This window comes from Pecten maximus, unplaced genomic scaffold (genome assembly GCF_902652985.1).
Source record: "Pecten maximus unplaced genomic scaffold, xPecMax1.1, whole genome shotgun sequence".
NCBI classification, from domain to species: domain Eukaryota; kingdom Metazoa; phylum Mollusca; class Bivalvia; order Pectinida; family Pectinidae; genus Pecten; species Pecten maximus.
In genome coordinates this window covers 4,757-26,047 of record NW_022982910.1, presented here as the reverse complement: position 1 = coordinate 26,047, position 21,291 = coordinate 4,757, and the positions used below count along the sequence as shown (strand labels likewise).

General features: G+C 37.9%; 1 protein-coding gene across 1 annotated transcript; it reads right to left on the bottom strand.

Annotated features, from left to right (window-relative positions):
* Positions 1-1,549: 1,549 nt before the first annotated feature.
* On the bottom strand, positions 1,550-20,483 carry LOC117321127. Its single transcript, XM_033875596.1, has 9 exons — positions 19,907-20,483; positions 19,452-19,517; positions 14,264-14,326; positions 13,432-13,485; positions 12,706-12,768; positions 10,224-10,286; positions 8,512-8,541; positions 7,864-7,893; positions 1,550-3,852 (listed from the first exon to the last, which is right to left on the bottom strand). The coding sequence occupies exons 1-9, from the start codon at positions 20,481-20,483 to the stop codon at positions 1,565-1,567; spliced, it is 3,234 nt and encodes a 1,077-aa protein (XP_033731487.1). The 3' UTR covers positions 1,550-1,564.
* Between the last annotated feature and the right edge of the window lie 808 nt (positions 20,484-21,291).

Genomic DNA, 21,291 nt, shown 5'->3' with positions numbered 1-21,291 from the left:
CATGTAAAGATATTATTACACCCTGTAATAGTATTATATGTTACTCCATGTAAAGAAATTATTACACCCTGTAATAGTATTATATGTTACTCCATGTAAAGATATTATTACACCCTGTAATAGTATTATCTGTAACTCCATGTAAAGATATTATTACACCCTGTAATAGTATTATCTGTTACTCAATGTAAAGATATTATTACACCCTGTAATATTATTATATGTTACTCCATGTAAAGATATTATTACACCCTGTAATAGTATTATCTGTTACTCCATGTAAAGATATATTACACCCTGTAATAGTATTATATGTTACTCCATGAAAAGATATTATTACACCCTGTAATAGTATTATCTGTTACTCAATGTAAAGATATATTATACCCTGTAATAGTATTATCTGTTACTCAATGTAAAGATATTATTACACCCTGTAATAGTATTATATGTTACTCCATGTAAAGATATTATTACACCCTGTAATAGTATTATATGTTACTCCATGTAAAGATATTATTACACCCTGTAATAGTATTATATGTTACTCCATGTAAAGATATTATTACACCCTGTAATAGTATTATATGTTACTCCATGTAAAGATATTATTACACCCTGTAATAGTATTATATGTTACTCCATGTAAAGATATTATTACATCCTGTAATAGTATTATATGTTACTCCATGTAAAGATATTATTACACCCTGTAATAGTATTATCTGTTACTCCATGTAAAGATATCATTACACCCTGTAATAGTATTATCTGTTACTCAATGTAAAGATATATTATACCCTGTAATAGTATACAGTTATCGACTCTTCATTAGGTTCATACAAGGATTTATCAATCCGCAAAAGGGATATTTACCGAGGCTGAAGTTAATATCACCTTTAATGTTTGATGAATCCTTGTATCAATCTAATTTAGATTCAATGACTGTTTTATTAGCCCACCATCATCAGATGGTGGGCTATTCAAATCGCCCTGCGTCCGTGGTCCGTGGTCCGTGGTCCGTCCGGGCGTCCGGCCGTTCGGTGTCAACTTTTTCATTTAAACAACTTCTTCTCAATAACCAAGAGGCCCAGGAACTTCATATTGGGCCTGTATCATACTGGGGTGAAGTGCTACCAAGTTTGTTCAAATAATTGACCTTGACCTTCATTCAAGGTCACATGGGTCAAATAGGCTATAATCTTCAAACGACTTCTTCTCAATAACCAAGAGGCCCAGGGACTTGATATTGGGCCTGTAGCATGCTGGGATGAAGGGCTACCAAGTTTGTTCAAATAAATGACCTTGACCTTCATTCAAGGTTAAATGGGTCAAATAGGCTATAATCTTCAAACAACTTTTTCTCAATAACCAAGAGGCCCAGGGACTTGATATTGGGCTGTAGCATGCTGGGGTGAAGTGCTACAAAGTTTGTTCAAATAAATGACCTTGACCTTCATTCAAACAGCGATGAGGATAAAAACTTTTTCTAAACTTTCCCTTTGTTTAGTTCTACATCATGTTAAACAATTTAGTAAACATAAATTAATGGAAATATTTAATTTCATTTAGCAAATAATTGAACAAGATGGTCATACAAAGGGTTGTTATCTAACTCCCCCCACTGTCTCATCCACTTCTTCCACTCTGTCCATTTCTTTGCCAGGTCTAAAACAGATTTCCCGTCACTAGTAAGCATGGTCGTGATGTCATACTTACCTCCTGTTTTCTCTACGTACTGTTTTACGTGACGTTCACACTTAGTGAACATGTCTACATCCGATGTCCCCCTGGCTATGTGATGTAGACAATTATACCCACGTTTATCTACAGCTGTAGTTAGTGCTGGGTATAACTTACACAGCTCTAAACTAAGCTCCCTGCGTCCATGACTACAACTCCAATGTAATAGTGTTAGGCCTAGTGCTGGGTAGGACTGACACAGGTATAAACTAAGCTCCCTGTGTCCCTCTCTACAACTACGATGTAATATTTTATACCCATACTTGTCCACTAACTGTGACATGTACCTTCCACACACACAACTCCTATGTACCACACGACCATCTTCTATCTCACATTTATGTTGAACTTTATACCTACACAATGATTTAAGTACCAATCTCTCCACTCTCTGAAATAGACCACAGTTTCCTGTCAGTGCCACAAGATGGAGCGTGCTTTGTCTATCGTCATCAGTCTCATGTACCAAGTGTGGATAAGTGTCACACAACGTTGTCACCATCTCTTCTCTCTCAAACAAACACGCCTCGTGTAGGACATTGATATCTCTACTATAATATGATGATCGTGACCTGCGTGCCCTCGCTGTAGGAGTGATGACTTTACACTTAAGTAGTTTATTTAGTAGTTGTACACTCCCACCCTTCACCACACAAAATGGTGTCTCCTTGTCAGGTTTAACACCTTCAGACAGGAGAAACAAAGCACATTCATCTGAACCAGTAGAGCATGCCTGATTAAACAAGTCATGTTTTATCTCGTGGTATAAACTGTAGTCAACATTCTGACCACTTAGCCATCGGACAAATCCTGTCTGACCACTTAGGTATCTGACAAATCCCTGTAGAAACTGGCAATCTGTCCATACATCTAATGTAACTAAATAGTTCCACTCACTAGAATACCTGTACCTTTTAGGATCAACAGATTTACACTCTTTCATCTCTTTGACGATACGTTTATACATGGCATTGGTTTGATCATCAGATGATATAACTATCCTGTTTGGGGTGTTTTTTGTTGTAGTTATATAACTGAGTAACTTGCAGGGACAATTCTGTATGTAGCCAATAGGAGTTTTCTCTCCATACAGAAGTGCCACTGTTTCCTCAATGGAGTCGTGGCTGAATTTGTAACAAGGATAAAATCTGCCTTGTTTTTGGGTGGACTCTTTTTTCACCAGGGAACCCAACAATCTTTCTAACAACTCCTTCACAAATTCAGCTTTCCTCCCCTTGTTGTAAACAAGTTCATCTGTTGGATCAACTTTGAATACATCAACAGCAAATGCTGCTTCTAACAATTTTCTATCAACATTTTCGTTAGAAGGGTCTAAATCATTTTCTATCACTTTGCCTCCATTGAGGAACAGATACAGCAGCCCATAAAATTTTCCATCCTTTAATTTATCTAAACACGATTTCACAAAATGAAAAGGTCTTCTAAAGAAGTTGACCCTTTCTGCTTGCAAAGTAGGTGTGTCCCTGAATAATCTACAACATTGGGGAAACCCAATGTCAGGACATGACTTGAAGATCTCTTTCTCTTCCTTATCTGTCCATTTATCAAATTTAACTTTTGGTTCATACAACCTTAATAATTTCCGTTTTTCTTCTTCATCTTTGTATTCACTGAGATCAACAATGTTCTCTTCAGTGAATATTTTTTTCGAAAAAGAACTATCTAAAGAATTTAAAATTTCACTACGGATGGTCATGACAAGGATATTGCCCTCAGAGTTCTCACTTTCACACAGTTTTGAAAGAATACATTCTTCTCTTTTCTCCCATTCATCTACATCTCCTTTACACACAACATTTTTGCCAAAAATATCATCGAAATAGATAACTAATCCAGACTTTGGTGCCACCAAATCCACGTCCTTGATGTCGTGTAGTTCCAGTGGCTGTAGACATCGTTTCTGTTGGCCCTCCTCATCACAGCACAGGAAACGGAGAAGTTCCATGGCAATAGACGACTTCCCATCTCCTGTGTTTCCCTTGATTATAACCATCCTGTTCTTCAGTTTTTTCTGAGCTTCATGGAAACTTTTGGTGGCAATAAAATGGTAGCTTTGTCTATCTCCCTCTATCTTAGCTCTTGTTGTTTCTACCAGGAAAAATTAATGAACACTAAGATTAAACATTTCTATCAAATAGCCAACAATTACAAGTACCCTGTAGCGAACAGTAAATTTTGTAAAAACAAGATTAGGTAATATGTACATTTGTGTGTAGTAAAAAGTTTCAATAATCATTGTATGGTTTGTGTTGTGTCCGTGGTATTATAATAGTCTAAGAGTAAAACAATCGTACATTTTACCTGTCCGTGATATTATAATATAATAAAACTATTGTACTACGTTTTACCTGTCCATGGTATTATAATAGAGTAAAACTATTGTACTACATTTTACCTGTCCGTGGTATTATAATAAAACTATTGTACTACGTTTTACCTGTCCGTGATATTATAATAGAGTAAAACAATCGTACTACGTTTTACCTGTCCGTGGTATTACAGTATAATAGAGTAAAACTATTGTACAGTACTATGTTTTACCTGTCCGTGGTATTAAAATAGAGTAAAACTATCGTACTACGTTTTACCTGTCCGTGGTATTATAATATAGTAAAACTATTGAACTACATTTTACCTGTCCGTGGTATTATAATAGAGTAAAACTATTGTACTACTTTTTACCTGTGCGAACAATTAATTCATCAGCATGCATGTTCCTTTGTCTGTGTGATGTACATGTATGTGTGTGTATAAGTTGTGGTCACCAACAGACTGGACATGTGACAGTTCTTATAACAACAGACTTTGATGTTAAAGTTGTTTTCGTATGTATTTAGAATATGTTTCTTTGTGTGGCAGACCATTTTTAATTGACCTTTGTAGAAAACTAGTCGTTTGTCCACCCTCTTAATTAGACTGATTTTTAATTTAATTCATATATTTACAAAAATAAAATTTCCCAGTGTGGTTGTAAGTATGATTTAAAGATCAAATTATGATTATTGTGTTTTAATAATTTGTTGAATATATTATAAATTTTGATATTCTGTTCTATTCAAGGTGATGTAACAGTATACCTGCATTAACGCACACAATATTTATTTTTACTGGAAATATCATGTTTACATTTGGTATTTTGATTTGATCAGTTTGATCCATTTGTGTAAATGAGGGTGGGTCTATAGCAAGAGCATGTTGAGTGAGATTTACATGTAGATTTTGACTTTATTAAGAAATTTTTGATTCTATGTGTTCAGAATGTTTTAATCTCTTCGATCCAACAAGAGGCCCATGGGCCTTAACGGTCACCTGATTTTTGAAATATTTCAGTAAATTTGATTGACACTTTTTGGCCTGACCCATCAGTCTAATGAATCAGTCAGGGCCAATATGTGCATACCATTAAGCAGTCATCCCATACTGATAATGTTAACAAATTTAGAATGAATTTCCAAACAAACAAGAGATCCCAGAGGGATCTTGGCGCCCACCATTGAATGATCTTTATAGGTTCCATGTCAGATTGATATTTTCTCTACTTTTCCCTTCCTCTAAGTCTTACTAATCTGTGTAAATTCAGAAACAGCCCTCTAGTACTTTTCAAACAAGAGGAACCTATATATAAAATTTAAGATTTAGCATTAATGGCTGTCTGTCGGCCATGTTGTTTTCGGATTGGTCCCAAAATGCAACACCAGGGACCAAGGGGAACCTACATATGAAATTTGAGAAAGATCCCTTCAGTACCTTCTGTAAAATAGCGATAACAAACTTCAATTGTCAAAATCCAAGATGGCTGCTTGTCAGCCAGGTTGTTTTCTGACTGGTCTCAAAATCCAATATGCATAACTAGGCACAGAGGGCAACATACAAATGAAATTTCAGAAAGATCCCTTCAGCAATTTCTGATAAATAGCTATAACAAACTTCAATTGTCAAAATCCAAGATGGCTGCCAGTCGGCCATGTTGTTTTCCTATTGGTCCAAAGATGCAATATGCAGAACAACAGACCGAGGGGAACTTACAAAAAAGTTTGAGAAAGATCCCTTCAGTACTTTCTGAGAAATAGCTATAACAAACTTTAATTGTCAAAATCCAAGATGGCTGCCTGTCGGCCATGTTGTTTTTTGATTGGTCTCAAAATGCATTATGCATAACTAGGCACCAAGGGGAACCAACATATGAAATTTGAGAAAGATCCCTTCAGTACTTTCTGAGAAATAGCGATAACAAACTTCAATTATCAAAATCCAAGAAAGCTGCCTGTCGGCCATGTTGTTTTCCGATAGGTCTCAAAATGCAATATGCATAACTAGGCACCAAGGGGAATCTACATATGAAATTTGAGAAAGATCCCTTCAGTACTTTCTGAGAAATAGCGATAACAAACTTCAATTGTCAAAATCCAAGATGGCTGCCTGTCGGCCATGTTGTTTTCCGATAGGTCTCAAAATGCATTATACATAACTAGGCACCAAGGGGAATCTACATATGAAATTTGAGAAAGATCCCTTCAGTACTTTCTGAGAAATAGCGATAACAAACTTCAATTGTCAAAATCCAAGATGGCTGCCTGTCGGCCATGTTGTTTTCCGATAGGTCTCAAAATGCGATATGCATAACTAGGCACCAAGGGAAACCTACATATGAAATTTGAGAAAGATCCCTTTAGTATTTTCTGAGAAATAGCGATAACAAGAATTGTTTACGGACGGACGGACGGACGGACGAAGGGACGGAGGGACGGAGGGACGGACGACGGACCACGGACGCAGGGCGATTTGAATAGCCCACCATCTGATGATGGTGGGCTAATAAAACAAATGATAGTCAAAAATGTGATTTCCCTACACCTATAGTAAAGTTTATCCCATCCCATGGGGGAAACATGAGACCCCAGGGTCATGAAATTCACAATTTTGGTAAAGCACCTTAAGACCCTTCCATCTATGAAGAGTATTTGATTCTGCCATATCTGAGAGTAGAGAAGAAGATTTTTGAACTTTCAGTCAATTTGACCCTTTTTGGCCCCGCCCACCAGCCCCTGGGGGTCAACCAGGGCCAACATGTACATACCATCAAACTGTCATTCTATGCTGATAATTTGAACCAAGTTAGAATGAATTCCAACACAAATCCAACAAATAATAGTCAAAAATGTGATTTCCCTATATAAACTATAGTAAAGTTTACCCACTCCCCAGGGGCAAAGATGAGACCCCAGGGTCATGAAATTCACACTTTTGTTAAAGCACCTTAAGACCCTTTCATCTATGAAGAGTGTTTGATTCCACCTTACCTGAGAGTAGAGAAAAAAGATTTTTGAAGTTTTAGTCAATTTGACCCTTTTTGGCCCTGCCCCTCAGGCCCCTGGGGGATGGGGACCATATAATTCACAAGTTTGGTTGACCTTTAGCCATAGAAGCTTCCTGCCAAATTTCATTGAATTTAGTTCAGTGGTTTTGGAGAAGAAGTTGAAAATGTAAATGACAAGAATAGGTCACTTGAGACTTTGTCTCAGGTGACCTAAAAATATGTTAAAGAACAAACCCAGCGACTTTGTCATTCGCAGACATTTTCATACCCACTACTATACATGTGTTCCTCTAAACCCGAACTTAACCTGGGTGTAACATTGTAAATGAAATTACAGTACTCAAGATGTTCTGGTCAAACTGATTTTCTGCATGTAGTAACAGTGTTCTTGACCTTCAACCTTGTGACAGGAAATCTATCCGAAGCACTGAGATAAGAGTTAAGGACTGAGAGATGGAGACGATCTATATACCTTATTTATCTCTCTGATTTGACAGGAAATACAGGTTTCTCTGTCATGAATACTTGATATTAATTTAGTTACTGTATAATCAACCATATTAAAGATCAAGCAACACCTGACCTTGACCTTTGGTGGATGACTACATTAATGATTAATTTTATATACCAAACCTGTATGGTGTGTGGTCTTGTAAATATCAATGTTTTGACTTGTTTCACATGTTACTGTCCCTGAATAAGTTGGTCAATATGACTGGCACGCTGGATCTCTCTTGCAACAAGAATATATCTTCACATTCAACCTCGTTCAGCAAACTCACCAATCATGGCTGCCAACTTAGGATCCCTTTCTGTAACACAAGAGGATATCTTTTATTAAATATATCACAAATAATGAATATGAATTAGAGCTGAGCGAGAAAATGTTTTTGAAACACAAAAACATTGTCTGTGAAAAATTTTGCTTAATAAAACAGGAGATCCTAGAAGGATCTTGACACCAACAATTGAATGATCTCTATTAAGTCTATGTAAAACAGATCTTTTCTCTACTTTTCCCATCTTTTCTCTTTTCTTTATGATCTAATGACATCAATAACCTTAACATGAAATCTCAAACATAGATCTAAGAGCTTTTTTCAGAATCACACACAAATTTAACACTTTGGCCATCAAAATCCAAGATGGCGGCCTGTTAGCCATTTTTCCCCTGATCAGTTTCAAAGTTGAATTGGTACAACAAGCGACTGAGTGAAACCTACATGTGAAGTTTGAGAAATATCCAACCAAGCATTTTCAAGAAATAGTGATGACAACGATTGATTACAGACGATGGACCACAGGCGTAGGATGATTTGAATAGCCCACCACCATCTGAGGATAGTGGGCTAAAAAGTTATCGCTACTAAAAACATACAGCAGTTTGAAATACTTTATTTCATTTGACCAAAAAAATGCAATAAACTCACCAATCATGGCCGTCAGCTTGGAATTCCTTTCTGTAAAATAAAACGATCTCTCTGATTAAATATATCACAAATAATGCCTATGAATTAGAATTGAGCAACGAAATGTTGATGAAACAAATACATTTAGTCCATTAAAATTTTCTTTGATATAACAAAAGATCCCAAAAGAATCTTGGCACCCACCATTGAATGATATGTATTTGTTGTATGATAGACCTTTTCTCAACTTTTTCCTTCTTTTCTGTTTCCCTCTTAATAATCTGATGTTAACGAATACTTTACTATGAAATCTAAGAAAGGTCTATGAAGAACTTTCTCACAAATACGGAAATAATAAAATTAGACCATCAAAATCCAAGATGGCGTCCATTTTCCCAAAATCAGACTCAAAATCAAAAAAGGCACAGGTAAAGACCAAGGAGAGCTACATGTATACCTTGATAAATATCCATCCAGTACTTTTAAGAAGTAGCGATAACAAACTTCAATTGACAAAATCCAAGATGGCCACCTGTAGGCTATTTTGTTTTGTGAAGTTTGAAAAATATCTTTCCTGTACTCTGGAACATTTTCTCCAGGTGGGTAATGACATATGTAGTGTCTCGGACATTGGTCATTAGTCTGATAAAGGTGACAGTTAAGTCATCGAAACATCACACTCATTAATATCATATTGTGTTTAATATAACCTTTATCTTATCCCACCTTTATACTTCTCAAACCAGAGGCCGATGGGTCATAGGACTCTAAAAGTCCCTTACCCTGTTGTAGCATACATACTCGGTAGCCAGTAAAGTGGCACTGTTGGCCATAGCAGCCATCTTGAAATTCAGACCAACCCGAAAAATAACAAATACTTGTACAGGACCATCTCAGGATCATTGTAGCCAAGTTTGAGTTGAATCCCACTGGTGGAACTTAAGAAGTTTGAAATAGCTAGGTGTTGTTCAGAAATTGATGATTGCGCAATCATGTAACAAAATGGCCGTAATGACTGCCATGTCAAAGATTTTACGAGGTCGAAAAATAATAGCACTTTATCGGCTCTACTTCTTTAACATTCCTACCAATTTTCAGCTCAATGGTTCCAGTGTAAATGAAGCAGAAGTTTAAAATGTGTTTTTCAAGATGGCTGCCAGTGTGGCCATTTTGGATTTCAGACTGACCTAAGAAAATAACAACACTTGGTAAAGACCATCTCAGTATCATTTCAAGCAAGTTAGAGATCAGACCCAATGGTGAAACTTGAGAAGAAGTTTGAAATGTGAAAAGATTACATACGACGGATGATGTACATATTACAATGACTATAGGTCATCCTGACCACGCCATTGGGTCAGAGGACCTAAAAATAGTGATAACGATGATTGTTTATAGACGATGGACCATGGACCACAGATATAGGACAATTTTAATAGCCCACTATCACATGATGGTTGCCTAAAAAGTTATTGGACTTTATTTTTACAGGGTTAGTGTTCGTGGGTGCCTTATTATTTTAAGTATCGGTGTATTTATTTACTATATCTATATAAAGCATAATTCTACCATTTCCAATGTGATGATTCAATGAATAAGTCCTTTTGGGTGTAAACATAATCTTTGGCATTCATCTTTTCATGACCATCAAGCAAATATATCTTTTCCAAATTACTGGACTTGCCGGACCCTCCATTTATATAATTTTTGTATCTACATCAAACATATCTTACCCTTTAAGGTATCCACATCTTTTGTTATGGTGTCTTGTCTGTCCTTCACGTCACTGACTTCAACTATAAATACAAACATATGTCATTGTACAGACTGACTCCCGCTATAAATACAAACATATGTCATTGTACAGACTGACTTCCGCTATAAATACAAACATATGTCATTGTACAGACTGACTTCTGCTATAAATACAAACATGTGTCATTGTACAGACTGACTTCTGCTATAAATACAAACATGCAATGTATGTCATTGTACAGACTGACTCCCGCTATAAATACAAACATATGTCATTGTAGACTGACTTCCGCTATAAATACAAACATATGTCATTGTACAGACTGACTTCCGCTATAAATACAAACATATGTCATTGTACAGACTGACTTCTGCTATAAATACAAACATATGTCATTGTACAGACTGACTTCTGCTATAAATACAAACATATGTCATTGTAGACTGACTTCCGCTATAAATACAAACATATGTCATTGTACAGACTGACTTCCGCTATAAATACAAACATATGTCATTGTACAGACTGACTTCTGCTATAAATACAAACATATGTCATTGTACAGACTGACTTCTGCTATAAATACAAACATATGTCATTGTACAGACTGACTTCCGCTATCAATACAAACATATGTCATTGTACAGACTGACTTCCGCTATAAATACAAACATATGTCATTGTACAGACTGACTTCCGCTATAAATACAAACATATGTCATTGTACAGACTGACTTCCGCTATAAATACAAACATATGTCATTGTACAGACTGACTTCCGCTATAAATACAAACATATGTCATTGTACAGACTGACTTCTGCTATAAATACAAACATATGTCATTGTACAGACTGACTTCTGCTATAAATACAAACATGTGTCATTGTACAGACTGACTTCTGCTATAAATACAAACATGTGTCATTGTACAGACTGACTTCTGCTATAAATACAAACATGTGTCATTGTACAGACTGACTTCTGCTATAAATACAAACATGTGTCATTGTACAGACTGACTTCCGCTATAAATACAAACATATGTCATTGTACAGACTGACTTCGGCTATAAATACAAACATATGTCATTGTACAGACTGACTTCCGCTATAAATACAAACACATTTCATTGTACAGACTGACTTCCGCTATAAATACAAACATATGTCATTGTACAGACTGACTTCTGCTATAATACAAACACATGTCATTGTACGGACTGACTTCTGCTATAAGTACAAACATATGTCATTGTACAGACTGACTTCTGCTATAAATACAAACATATGTCACTGTACAGACTGACTTCCGCTATAAATACAAACATATGTCATTGTACAGACTGACTTCTGCTATAAATACAAACATATGTCATTGTACAGACTGACTTCCGCTATAAATACAAACATATGTCATTGTACAGACTGACTTCTGCTATAAATACAAACATGTGTCATTGTACAGACTGACTTCTGCTATAAATACAAACATATGTCATTGTACAGACTGACTTCCGCTATAAATACAAACATATATCATTGTACAGACTGACTTCTGCTATAAATACAAACATGTGTCATTGTACAGACTGACTTCCGCTATAAATACAAACATATGTCATTGTACAGACTGACTTCGGCTATAAATACAAACAGATGTCATTGTACAGACTGACTTCCGCTATAAATACAAACACATTTCATTGTACAGACTGACTTCCGCTATAAATACAAACATATGTCATTGTACAGACTGACTTCTGCTATAATACAAACACATGTCATTGTACGGACTGACTTCTGCTATAAGTACAAACATATGTCATTGTACAGACTGACTTCTGCTATAAATACAAACATATGTCACTGTACAGACTGACTTCCGCTATAAATACAAACATATGTCATTGTACAGACTGACTTCTGCTATAAATACGAACATATGTCATTGTACAGACTGACTTCCGCTATAAATACAAACATATGTCATTGTACAGACTGACCTGAGAATTTAACATATTTTACCAGTGTGACCTTGAAGGTTAGTCAAGGTCTTTTAAATGAATGAACTTTACAGTCCGTTATCAAAGCATGCCACTGTCCAAGTATCATGATGACCCCTTGGCCTCATGGTTATTGAGAAGTTGTTGAAAATACTTTAACACAATTGACCTCTGTGACCTCGAAAGTACATCAATGTCATTCAATTGAACACATTTAGTGGCCATTCATCCTAGCATGCTACTGGCCCAATATCATGGCTCTCTGTCTCTTGATTACAGAGAAAATGTTGTTTAATGATTTTAAGACTTTTGACCCATGCTATTTAGGGGAACCTTCCTATAAAGCATAAAAATAACCTTCAAATATTTGTAAAGAAAGAGCTATAAATAGGCATATTTACAGATGGGCGAGGAAGGAAATATCATGATCCTTTATCTTTTTAATTATATCATACCTTTTATGTCATCCACATCTCTAGCAGTCGTGTCATGTCGGGCTGTGACATCACTGACTGCCCCTGAAAAGACAAACAATATGCGTGTATATCATTGTGGATAATATGGAAGTTGATGATGTGAAGCATCATATAGCTATTACAAGAGGCCCAAGGGCCTTAACGGTCATCTGACTCTAAATTAAAGACCCTTATACTATTGTAGTATGCATTCTCTGTAGCAGGTTAAGTGGCACTGTTGGCCATGGTGGGCATCTTAAAATTTGGATCAACCTGAAAAATAACACTTGATCAAGACCATCTCAGGATCAGTTCTGGTAAGTTAGAGCTGAATCCTAAAGGAATTTGAGAAGAAGTTTAAAATAGTTGTTTTTCAGGAAAACCATGATAGCGCAATCTTGTTACAAAATGGCCTCTGTGGCAGCCATGTCAAAGTTTTTACGAGGCTGAAAAATAACAACATGTGGGTCTTCCCCCGGGTACCCCAAAAGATAAAGATAATCTACAAACTTCAATGGTCAGAATCCAAAATGACTGAATGTTATCCATTTTGCTCCCTGGGTCAGACTCAAAATTAAATTAACTTAAGCTAATGAGGGGAACATTATCATGCAGCATGCCAAATATTGTTTGAATACTTCTCAAGAAAGAGCTAAAAATAGACATATTTACAGATGGGCGAGGAAGGAAATATGTAGCATGATTATTTCTTTAATCATATCATACCTTTTATTTCAACCACCGTCATGTCAAGTCGGGCTGTGACATCACTGACTGCCCCTGAAAAGACAAACAATATGCTTGTATATCATTGTGGATAATATGGAAGTTGATGATGTGAAGCATCATATATCTATTATAAATACACTCATATCTATACACAACATCCTGGGTCCTTCAATCATACAATCTTCAACAGTTCAAAATTTGACATTGCTGTCCTCTGCCTTAAATATGCTGTTGTATTGACAGACAAGTCAGTTGGAAAAGATCTGAGTGGGAACACATTGGGGCAGGCGAGTCAAACAAGGCCCAATGGGCCCGAATCCCTCACCTGCTGTCCAGTGATCCCCTTTATACATTAATGTAAACTAAAACGAGTGTATCAAAGACCAGTAATAAGATCTCAGGGCCTCTCGGTTATTTGAAAAAGTGTCTTATAAATATTTTGGCCAATTTACCTTTTTCAAAATTAAACCATGGTCTAGGTCATTCATTTGAACAAATTTTCTAGTCCTTCACCCAAACATGCTACAGACCGATATCCGACCCATGGCATCTTCATTATTAAGAAGTTTTTTAAAGATTTTAGCCTATTTGACCCATGTGACCTTGAAGTCAAGGTCATTCCTTTGAACAAACATGGGAGCCTTTCAACCCAGCATGCCACTGACCCAATATCAATTCCATGGGCTTCTTGGTTATTGAGAAGTCAATTAAAGATTACAGTCTGTTTGACACTTTGAATACTTCTCAAGAAAGAGCTATAAATAGACATATTTACAGATGGGCGAGGAAGGAAATATCATGATCCTTTATTTTTTTTATTATATCATACCTTTTATTTCACCCACATCTCTTGTCGTCGTGTTATGTAGGGCTGTGACATCACTGACTGCCCCTGAATAGACAAACAATATGCGTGTATGTCATTGTGGATAATATGGAACCTGATGATGTGAAGCATCATATATCTATTATATATACACTCATATCTATACACAACATCCTGGGTGCCTTCAATAAGACAATATTTATCAGTTCCAAATTTGATATTTTCTCTCCTCTGCCCTAAATTGCTGTTGTATTGACAGACAAGTCAGTTGGAAAAGATCTGAGTGGGAACACATTGGGGCAGGTGAGTCAAACAAGGTCCAATGGGTCCGAATCCCTCACCTGCTGTCCAGTGATCCTCTTTATACATTAATGTCAACTAAAACAAGTTCATCAGAGACCAGTAATAAGATCACAGGCCTCTGTTATTTAATGTTGTCTTATCAATATTTTGGCCAACACATTGGGACAGGTGAGTCAAAGAATTAAACGGTAGCACATTGCGACAGGCGAGTCAAAGTTCTGTATGGTAAAACATTGGGACAGGTGAGTCAAAGAATTGAGTAGAAACACATAGTGACAGGTGAGCCAAAGAACCGTATGTTAACACATTGGGACAGGTGAATCAAAGAACTGAATGGTAACACATTGGGACAGGTGAGTCAAAGAACTGAATGGTTACACATTGGGACAGGTGAGTCAACGAACTGAGTGGTAATATATTGGGACAGGTGAGTCAAAGAACTGAGTGGTAACACATTAGGACAGGTGAGTCAACGAACTGAGTGGTAATATATTGGGACAGGTGAGTCAAGAAACTGTATGGTTACACATTGGGACAGGTGAGTCAAAGAACTGAGTGGTAACACATTGGGACAGGTGAGTCAAAGAACTGAGCGGTAACACATTGGAACAGGTGAGTCAAAGAACTGAGTGGTGACACATTGGGACAGGTGAGTCAACAAACTGAGTGGTAACACATTGGGACAGGTGAGTCAAAGAACTGAGTGGTAATAGATTGGGACAGGTGAGTCAAGAAACTGTACGGTAACACATTGGGACAGGTGAGTCAACGAACTGAGTGGTAATATATTGGGACAGGTGAGTCAAAGAACTGAGTGGTAACACATTAGGACAGGTGAGTCAACGAACTGAGTGGTAATATATTGGAACAGGTGAGTCAAGAAACTGTATGGTTACACATTGGGACAGGTGAGTCAACGAACTGAGTGGTAACACATCGGGACATGTGAGTCAAAGAACTGAGTAGTAATAGATTGGGACAGGTGAGTCAAGAAACTGTACGGTAACACATTGGGACAGGTGAGTCAACGAACTGAGTGGTAACACATTGGGACAGGTGAGTCAACGAACGGCATGGTAACACATTGGGACAGGTGAGTCAAAGAACAGCATGGTAACACATTGGGACAGGTGAGTCAAAGAACTGTACGGTAACACATTGGGACAGGTGAGTCAAAGAACTGAACAGTAACACATTGGGACAGGTGAGTCAAAGAACTGAGTGGTAACACATTGGGACAGGTGAGTCAAAGAAATGAATGGTAACACATTGGGACAGGTGAGTCAAAGAACTGAACAGTAACACATTGGGACAGGTGAGTCAACGAACTGAGTGGTAACACATTGGGACAGGTGAGTCAACGAACGGCATGGTAACACATTGGGACAGGTGAGTCAAAGAACAGCATGGTAACACATTGGGACAGGTGAGTCAAAGAACTGTACGGTAACACATTGGGACAGGTGAGTCAAAGAACTGAACAGTAACACATTGGGACAGGTGAGTCAAAGAACTGAGTGGTAACACATTGGGACAGGTGAGTCAAAGAAATGAATGGTAACACATTGGGACAGGTGAGTCAAAGAACTGAACAGTAACACATTGGGACAGGTGAGTCAACGAACTGAGTGGTAACACATTGGGACAGGTGAGTCAACGAACGGCATGGTAACACATTGGGACAGGTGAGTCAAAGAACAGCATGGTAACACATTGGGACAGGTGAGTCAAAGAACTGTACGGTAACACATTGGGACAGGTGAGTCAAAGAACTGAACAGTAACACATTGGGACAGGTGAGTCAAAGAACTGAGTGGTAACACATTGGGACAGGTGAGTCAAAGAAATGAATGGTAACACATTGGGACAGGTGAGTCAAAGAACTGAACAGTAACACATTGGGACAGGTGAGTCAAAGAACTGTATGGTAACACATTGGGACAGGTGAGTGAAAGAACTGGCCATTTTCTCGGCTCAAAAATCTAAGTTCAAATAGCACAAAAAGATAACAACGGGAACCTACACATGAAGCTTGAGGAATACCCCTCCAGTACTTTTCGAGAAACAATAACAATCTTCAATTCTCAAAATCCAAGATGGCCGTCTGTCAGCCATTTTGTTTTTCTGATCAAAAGTCAACACCCTAACAAGGGCCCAATGGGCCCAAATCGCTCACCTGCAATGCAGTGATCTTTTCATATATGGATCCTGCAGTTATTTGAAAGCATGCTACAGGACCAATATAATGTCTCTCTGCACTTTGGCTTTTCACTAAAAGTCATTTAAAGATTTAAGCATACTTGATCGACGTGACCTTGAATGTGAGTCAGGGTCATTCATTTGAAAAAACTTGGTAGCCCTTCACCCCAGCATGCTACAGACCCAATATTAACTCCATGGGACTCTTGGTTATTGAGAAGAAGTCGTTTAAAGATTCTAGCCTTTTTGACTCCTGTGACCTTGAATGAAGATCAAGGTAATTCAATTGAACAAACTTGGTAGCCCTTTACCGCAGCATGCTACAGACCCAATATCAACTCCCTGGGACTCTTGGTTATTGAGAAGAAGTCGTTTAAAAATGTAAGCCTTTTTGACTCTAGTGACCTTGAATGAAGGTCAAGGTCATTAATTTAAACAAACCTGGTAACCCTTCAACCCACCATGCTACAGGCCAAATATTAGGTATCTGGGACTCTTGGTTATTGAGAAGAAGTTGTTTAAAGATTTTAGCCTTTTTGACTCCTGTGACCTTGAATGAAGGTCAAGGTCATTCATTTGAACAAACTTAGTAGCCCTTTACCCCAGCATGCTACAGACCCAATATCGACTCCCTGGGACTCTTGGTTATTGAGAAGAAGTCTTTTAAAGATTTTAGCCTTTTTGACTCCTTTGACCTTGAATGAAGGTCAAGGTCATTCATTTGAAGTAAATTGGTAGCCCTTTACCCCAGCATGCTACAGACCCAATATCAACTCCCTGGGACTCTTGGTTATTGAGAGGAAGTCGTTTAAAAATTTTAGCCTTTTTGACCCCTGTGACCTTGAATGAAGGTCAAAGTCATTCATTTGAACAAACTTAGTAGCCCTTTACCCCAGCATACTACAGACACAATATCAACTCCCTGGGACTCTTGGTTATTGAGAAGAAGTTGCTTTAAGATTTTAGCCTTTTTGACTCCTATGACCTTGAATGAAGGTCAAGGTCATTCATTTGAACAAACTTGGTAGCCCTTCACCCCACCATGCTACAGGCCAAATATTAGGTCTCTGGGACTGTCAGTTATTGAGAAGAAGTCGTTTAAAGATTTAATCCTTTTTGACTCCTGTGACCTTGATTGAAGGTCAAGGTCATTCATTTGAACAAACTTGGTAGCCCTTTACCCTAGCATGCTACAGACCCAATATCAACTCCCTGGGACTCTTGGTTATTGAGAAGAAGTCGTTTAAAGATTTTAGCCTTTTTGACCCCTGTGACCTTGAATGAAGGTCAAAGTCATTCATTTGAACAAACTTGGTTGTCCTTTTCCCCAGCATGCTACAGACCCAATATCAACTCCCTGGGACTCTTGGTTATTAAGAAGAATTCGTTTAAAGATTTTAGCCTTTTTGACCCCTGTGACCTTGAATGAAGGTCAAAGTCATTCATTTGAACAAACTTGGTAGCCCTTTACCCCAGCATGCTACAGACCTAATATCAAGTCCCTGGGTCTTTTGGCTATTAAGAAGAAGTCGTTTAAAGATTTTAGCCTTTTTGACCCCTGTGACCTTGAATGAAGGTCAAGGTCATTATTCATTTGAACAAACTTGGTAGTCCTTCACCCCAGCATGCTTCAGGCCCAATATTAGGTCTCTGGGCCTTTTGGTTATTGAGAAGAAGTTGCTTGAATGGAAAAGTTGACGCCGGACGGACGACGGACGCCGCGCCACGGCATAAGCTCACTTGCCCTTCGGGCAGGTGAGCTAAAAAGGAAATGTTGACACTGAATAATAAGATGGATAGATGCAACACAACAATATAAACTTACCTATCCTAAGGGGAGTAAGCTAAGGACCTTCTCAGGTAAAAACTTGGAAATTATTGATTCCACTGAAAACATCAAAAAACTCTGACTGTGTAATGGATCTCCTTTTATATCTCACCCTTTACACCCTCCACATATGTCTTCATAGTGTCCTGTTGGACTTTGATGTCACCGATTTCCCCTGGAAAGACAATGATTGCACAGACTGAGTAATAAAGTACATACATGTACCAGGTAAAATACCATTGATGTCATCCAGTATTAAACTTTAAATAAACACATGTCTAAACAAGAGGCCCATGGGACTTAACGGTCACCTGAGATTTGAAATATTTCAGTCAATTTAATTGACGCTTTTTGGCCTGACCCATCAGTCTAAGGGATCAGTCAGGGCCAAAGTGTGTATACCATTGAGCAGTCATCCCATGCTGATAATGTTAACAAATTTAGAATGAATTTCAAAACAAACAAAAGAAATGATATTCAAAAATGTAATTTCCCTATAACTATAATGAAGTTTATCCCCTCCCATGGGCCAAACGCGAGACCACAGGGCCTGGAAATTCACAATTTTGGTAAAGCACCTTAAGACCCTTCCATAGATCTATGAAAAGTATTTGATTCTACCAGATCTGAGAGTAGAGAAGAAACTTTTTGAAATTTCGGTCAATTTGGCCCCTCTTGGCCCCGCCCCTCAGGCCCCCAGGGGTCAGCCTCACCATTTGTACAATTTTGAATCCCCAATAGTGATGCCACTTGTCAAATATGAGCCATATCCATTGCTCGGTTTCAGAGAAGAAGTCGTTTATATCAATATAGCCCAATTGACCACATTTGGCCCCACTGGATCTCCTTTTCATTTCTTACCCTTTACACCCTCCACATCTGTCTTAATAATCGTGGCCTGTTGGACTTTGATGTCACCGATTTCCCCTGGAAAGACAATGATTGCACAGACTGAGTAATAAAGTACATACATGTACCAGGTAAAATACCACTGATGTCATCCAGTATTAAACTTTAAATAAACATTTCAACATTTTAAAATTGCACATCTTCACGTAGAAGGCCTCTGGATTTTTTGATCTTTATTACTTTGTATAAGTCTCCAAGCATTCCTCTTTGGATTACCTTTGTTGGTCAAATACCCTGACTCTTCATATCAGGATGTTCAACCCTGATTTTACACTTCTTGTTCTTCTATAAAATGGGTTTAATTATAAGCAAATGGCTTCTGTAGTTAATACCTATTAAATATACACTATGTTAATTCTGAATCACAATACTTATCCCAGTTACCGTAAACCCTATGCACAGCTTACCATCAAGTTCCTGTACAAGAACAATAAAATTTTGCTCTGTCTGTGGGTCAATCCTCATGGACAGTATACTGTCCACCTTTGCTACAAATGCCATACTTGTCAATACAGTATTCTCTATGTCTTCAACACTTTTCCTGATGTCGGCCCATCTGATTTTGAAATCTCCATCAGAAATGGAGGCAGTGTTTGCATGTGCGTAAGCTTCATTACGCTGAACTCGCAGACGGTCAATGTTGGCCGAAAGCGATCTGTCTGCCAAATCTGGAACTCTCCCCCAACCGTTCTTGTGAGGTGGAATGTTTCCAAGGTTCCTAAGCAGGATATAGATAAGAGATGTATCTAAATCTTGCAATGACCCTGCAAACACTCCACCTTTGGGGAACAGGATCTTCTTCTGCTGGTTATTCAACAAAGAGAAGATCTGTCCCTTCTGGTTCCCAAGAACAGGGCCAAGTCCTGAGGATGGCAGACGAGAGTGGAGTAATTCTCTGAAGACATCTGGGACGACATCAATCATCAGTCTACAAATTCGGGCAAAATTAGCAGTTTCCTTGGTCGACTGGTACTTGGCAGCCATATTCTAAAGTTGGTTTACAGCGATGTAGTGACAGTGGTACTGGAAAATAGAAGCCAAAGCAAATTAGATTCTAAATATCTGGTAAACTAGAACTGTCTGCAGGATGACTGCCTGATCTCTACCCCCAACCTTAAGACCCTTCCATCTATGAAGAGTGTTTGATTCCAAACCATATCTGAGAGTAGAGAAGATTTGCCCTGGGGTGTGGGGATCATATAATTCACAATTTTGGTTGACTTTTGGCCATAGAAGCTTCCTGCAAAATTTCATTTGTCTCAGGTAACCTAACAAGAGATCCCAGAGGGATCTTGGCACCTAACATTGAATGATTTTGATAGGTTCCATGTCAGATCGATCTTTTCTCAATTCTCCCCTTCACCTTACTAATCTATGTAAATTGAGAAACATCCATCCAGTACTTTTCAAACAAGGGAAACTAATATATGAAATCTGAGATTTAGCGATAATGGCTGTTTGTCGACAATGTTTACGGTGGACCATGGGGAACCTACATATGAAATTTAATTAAGATTCCTTCAGTGCCTTCTGTAAAATAACGATAACAAACTTCAGTTGCCAAATCCAATATGGCTGCCTGTTGGCCAAGTTGTTATCCGACTGGTCCCAAAAAGCAATATGCATAACTAGGGACCAAGGGTAACATATATATATCAAATTTGAAAACATCCCTTCAGTTTTTTTCTGAGAAATAGCGATAACAAACTTCAGTTGTCAAAATTCAAGATGGCTGCCTGTCGGCCATGCTGATATCCAACTGGTCCCAAAATAAAATATGTATAACAAGGGA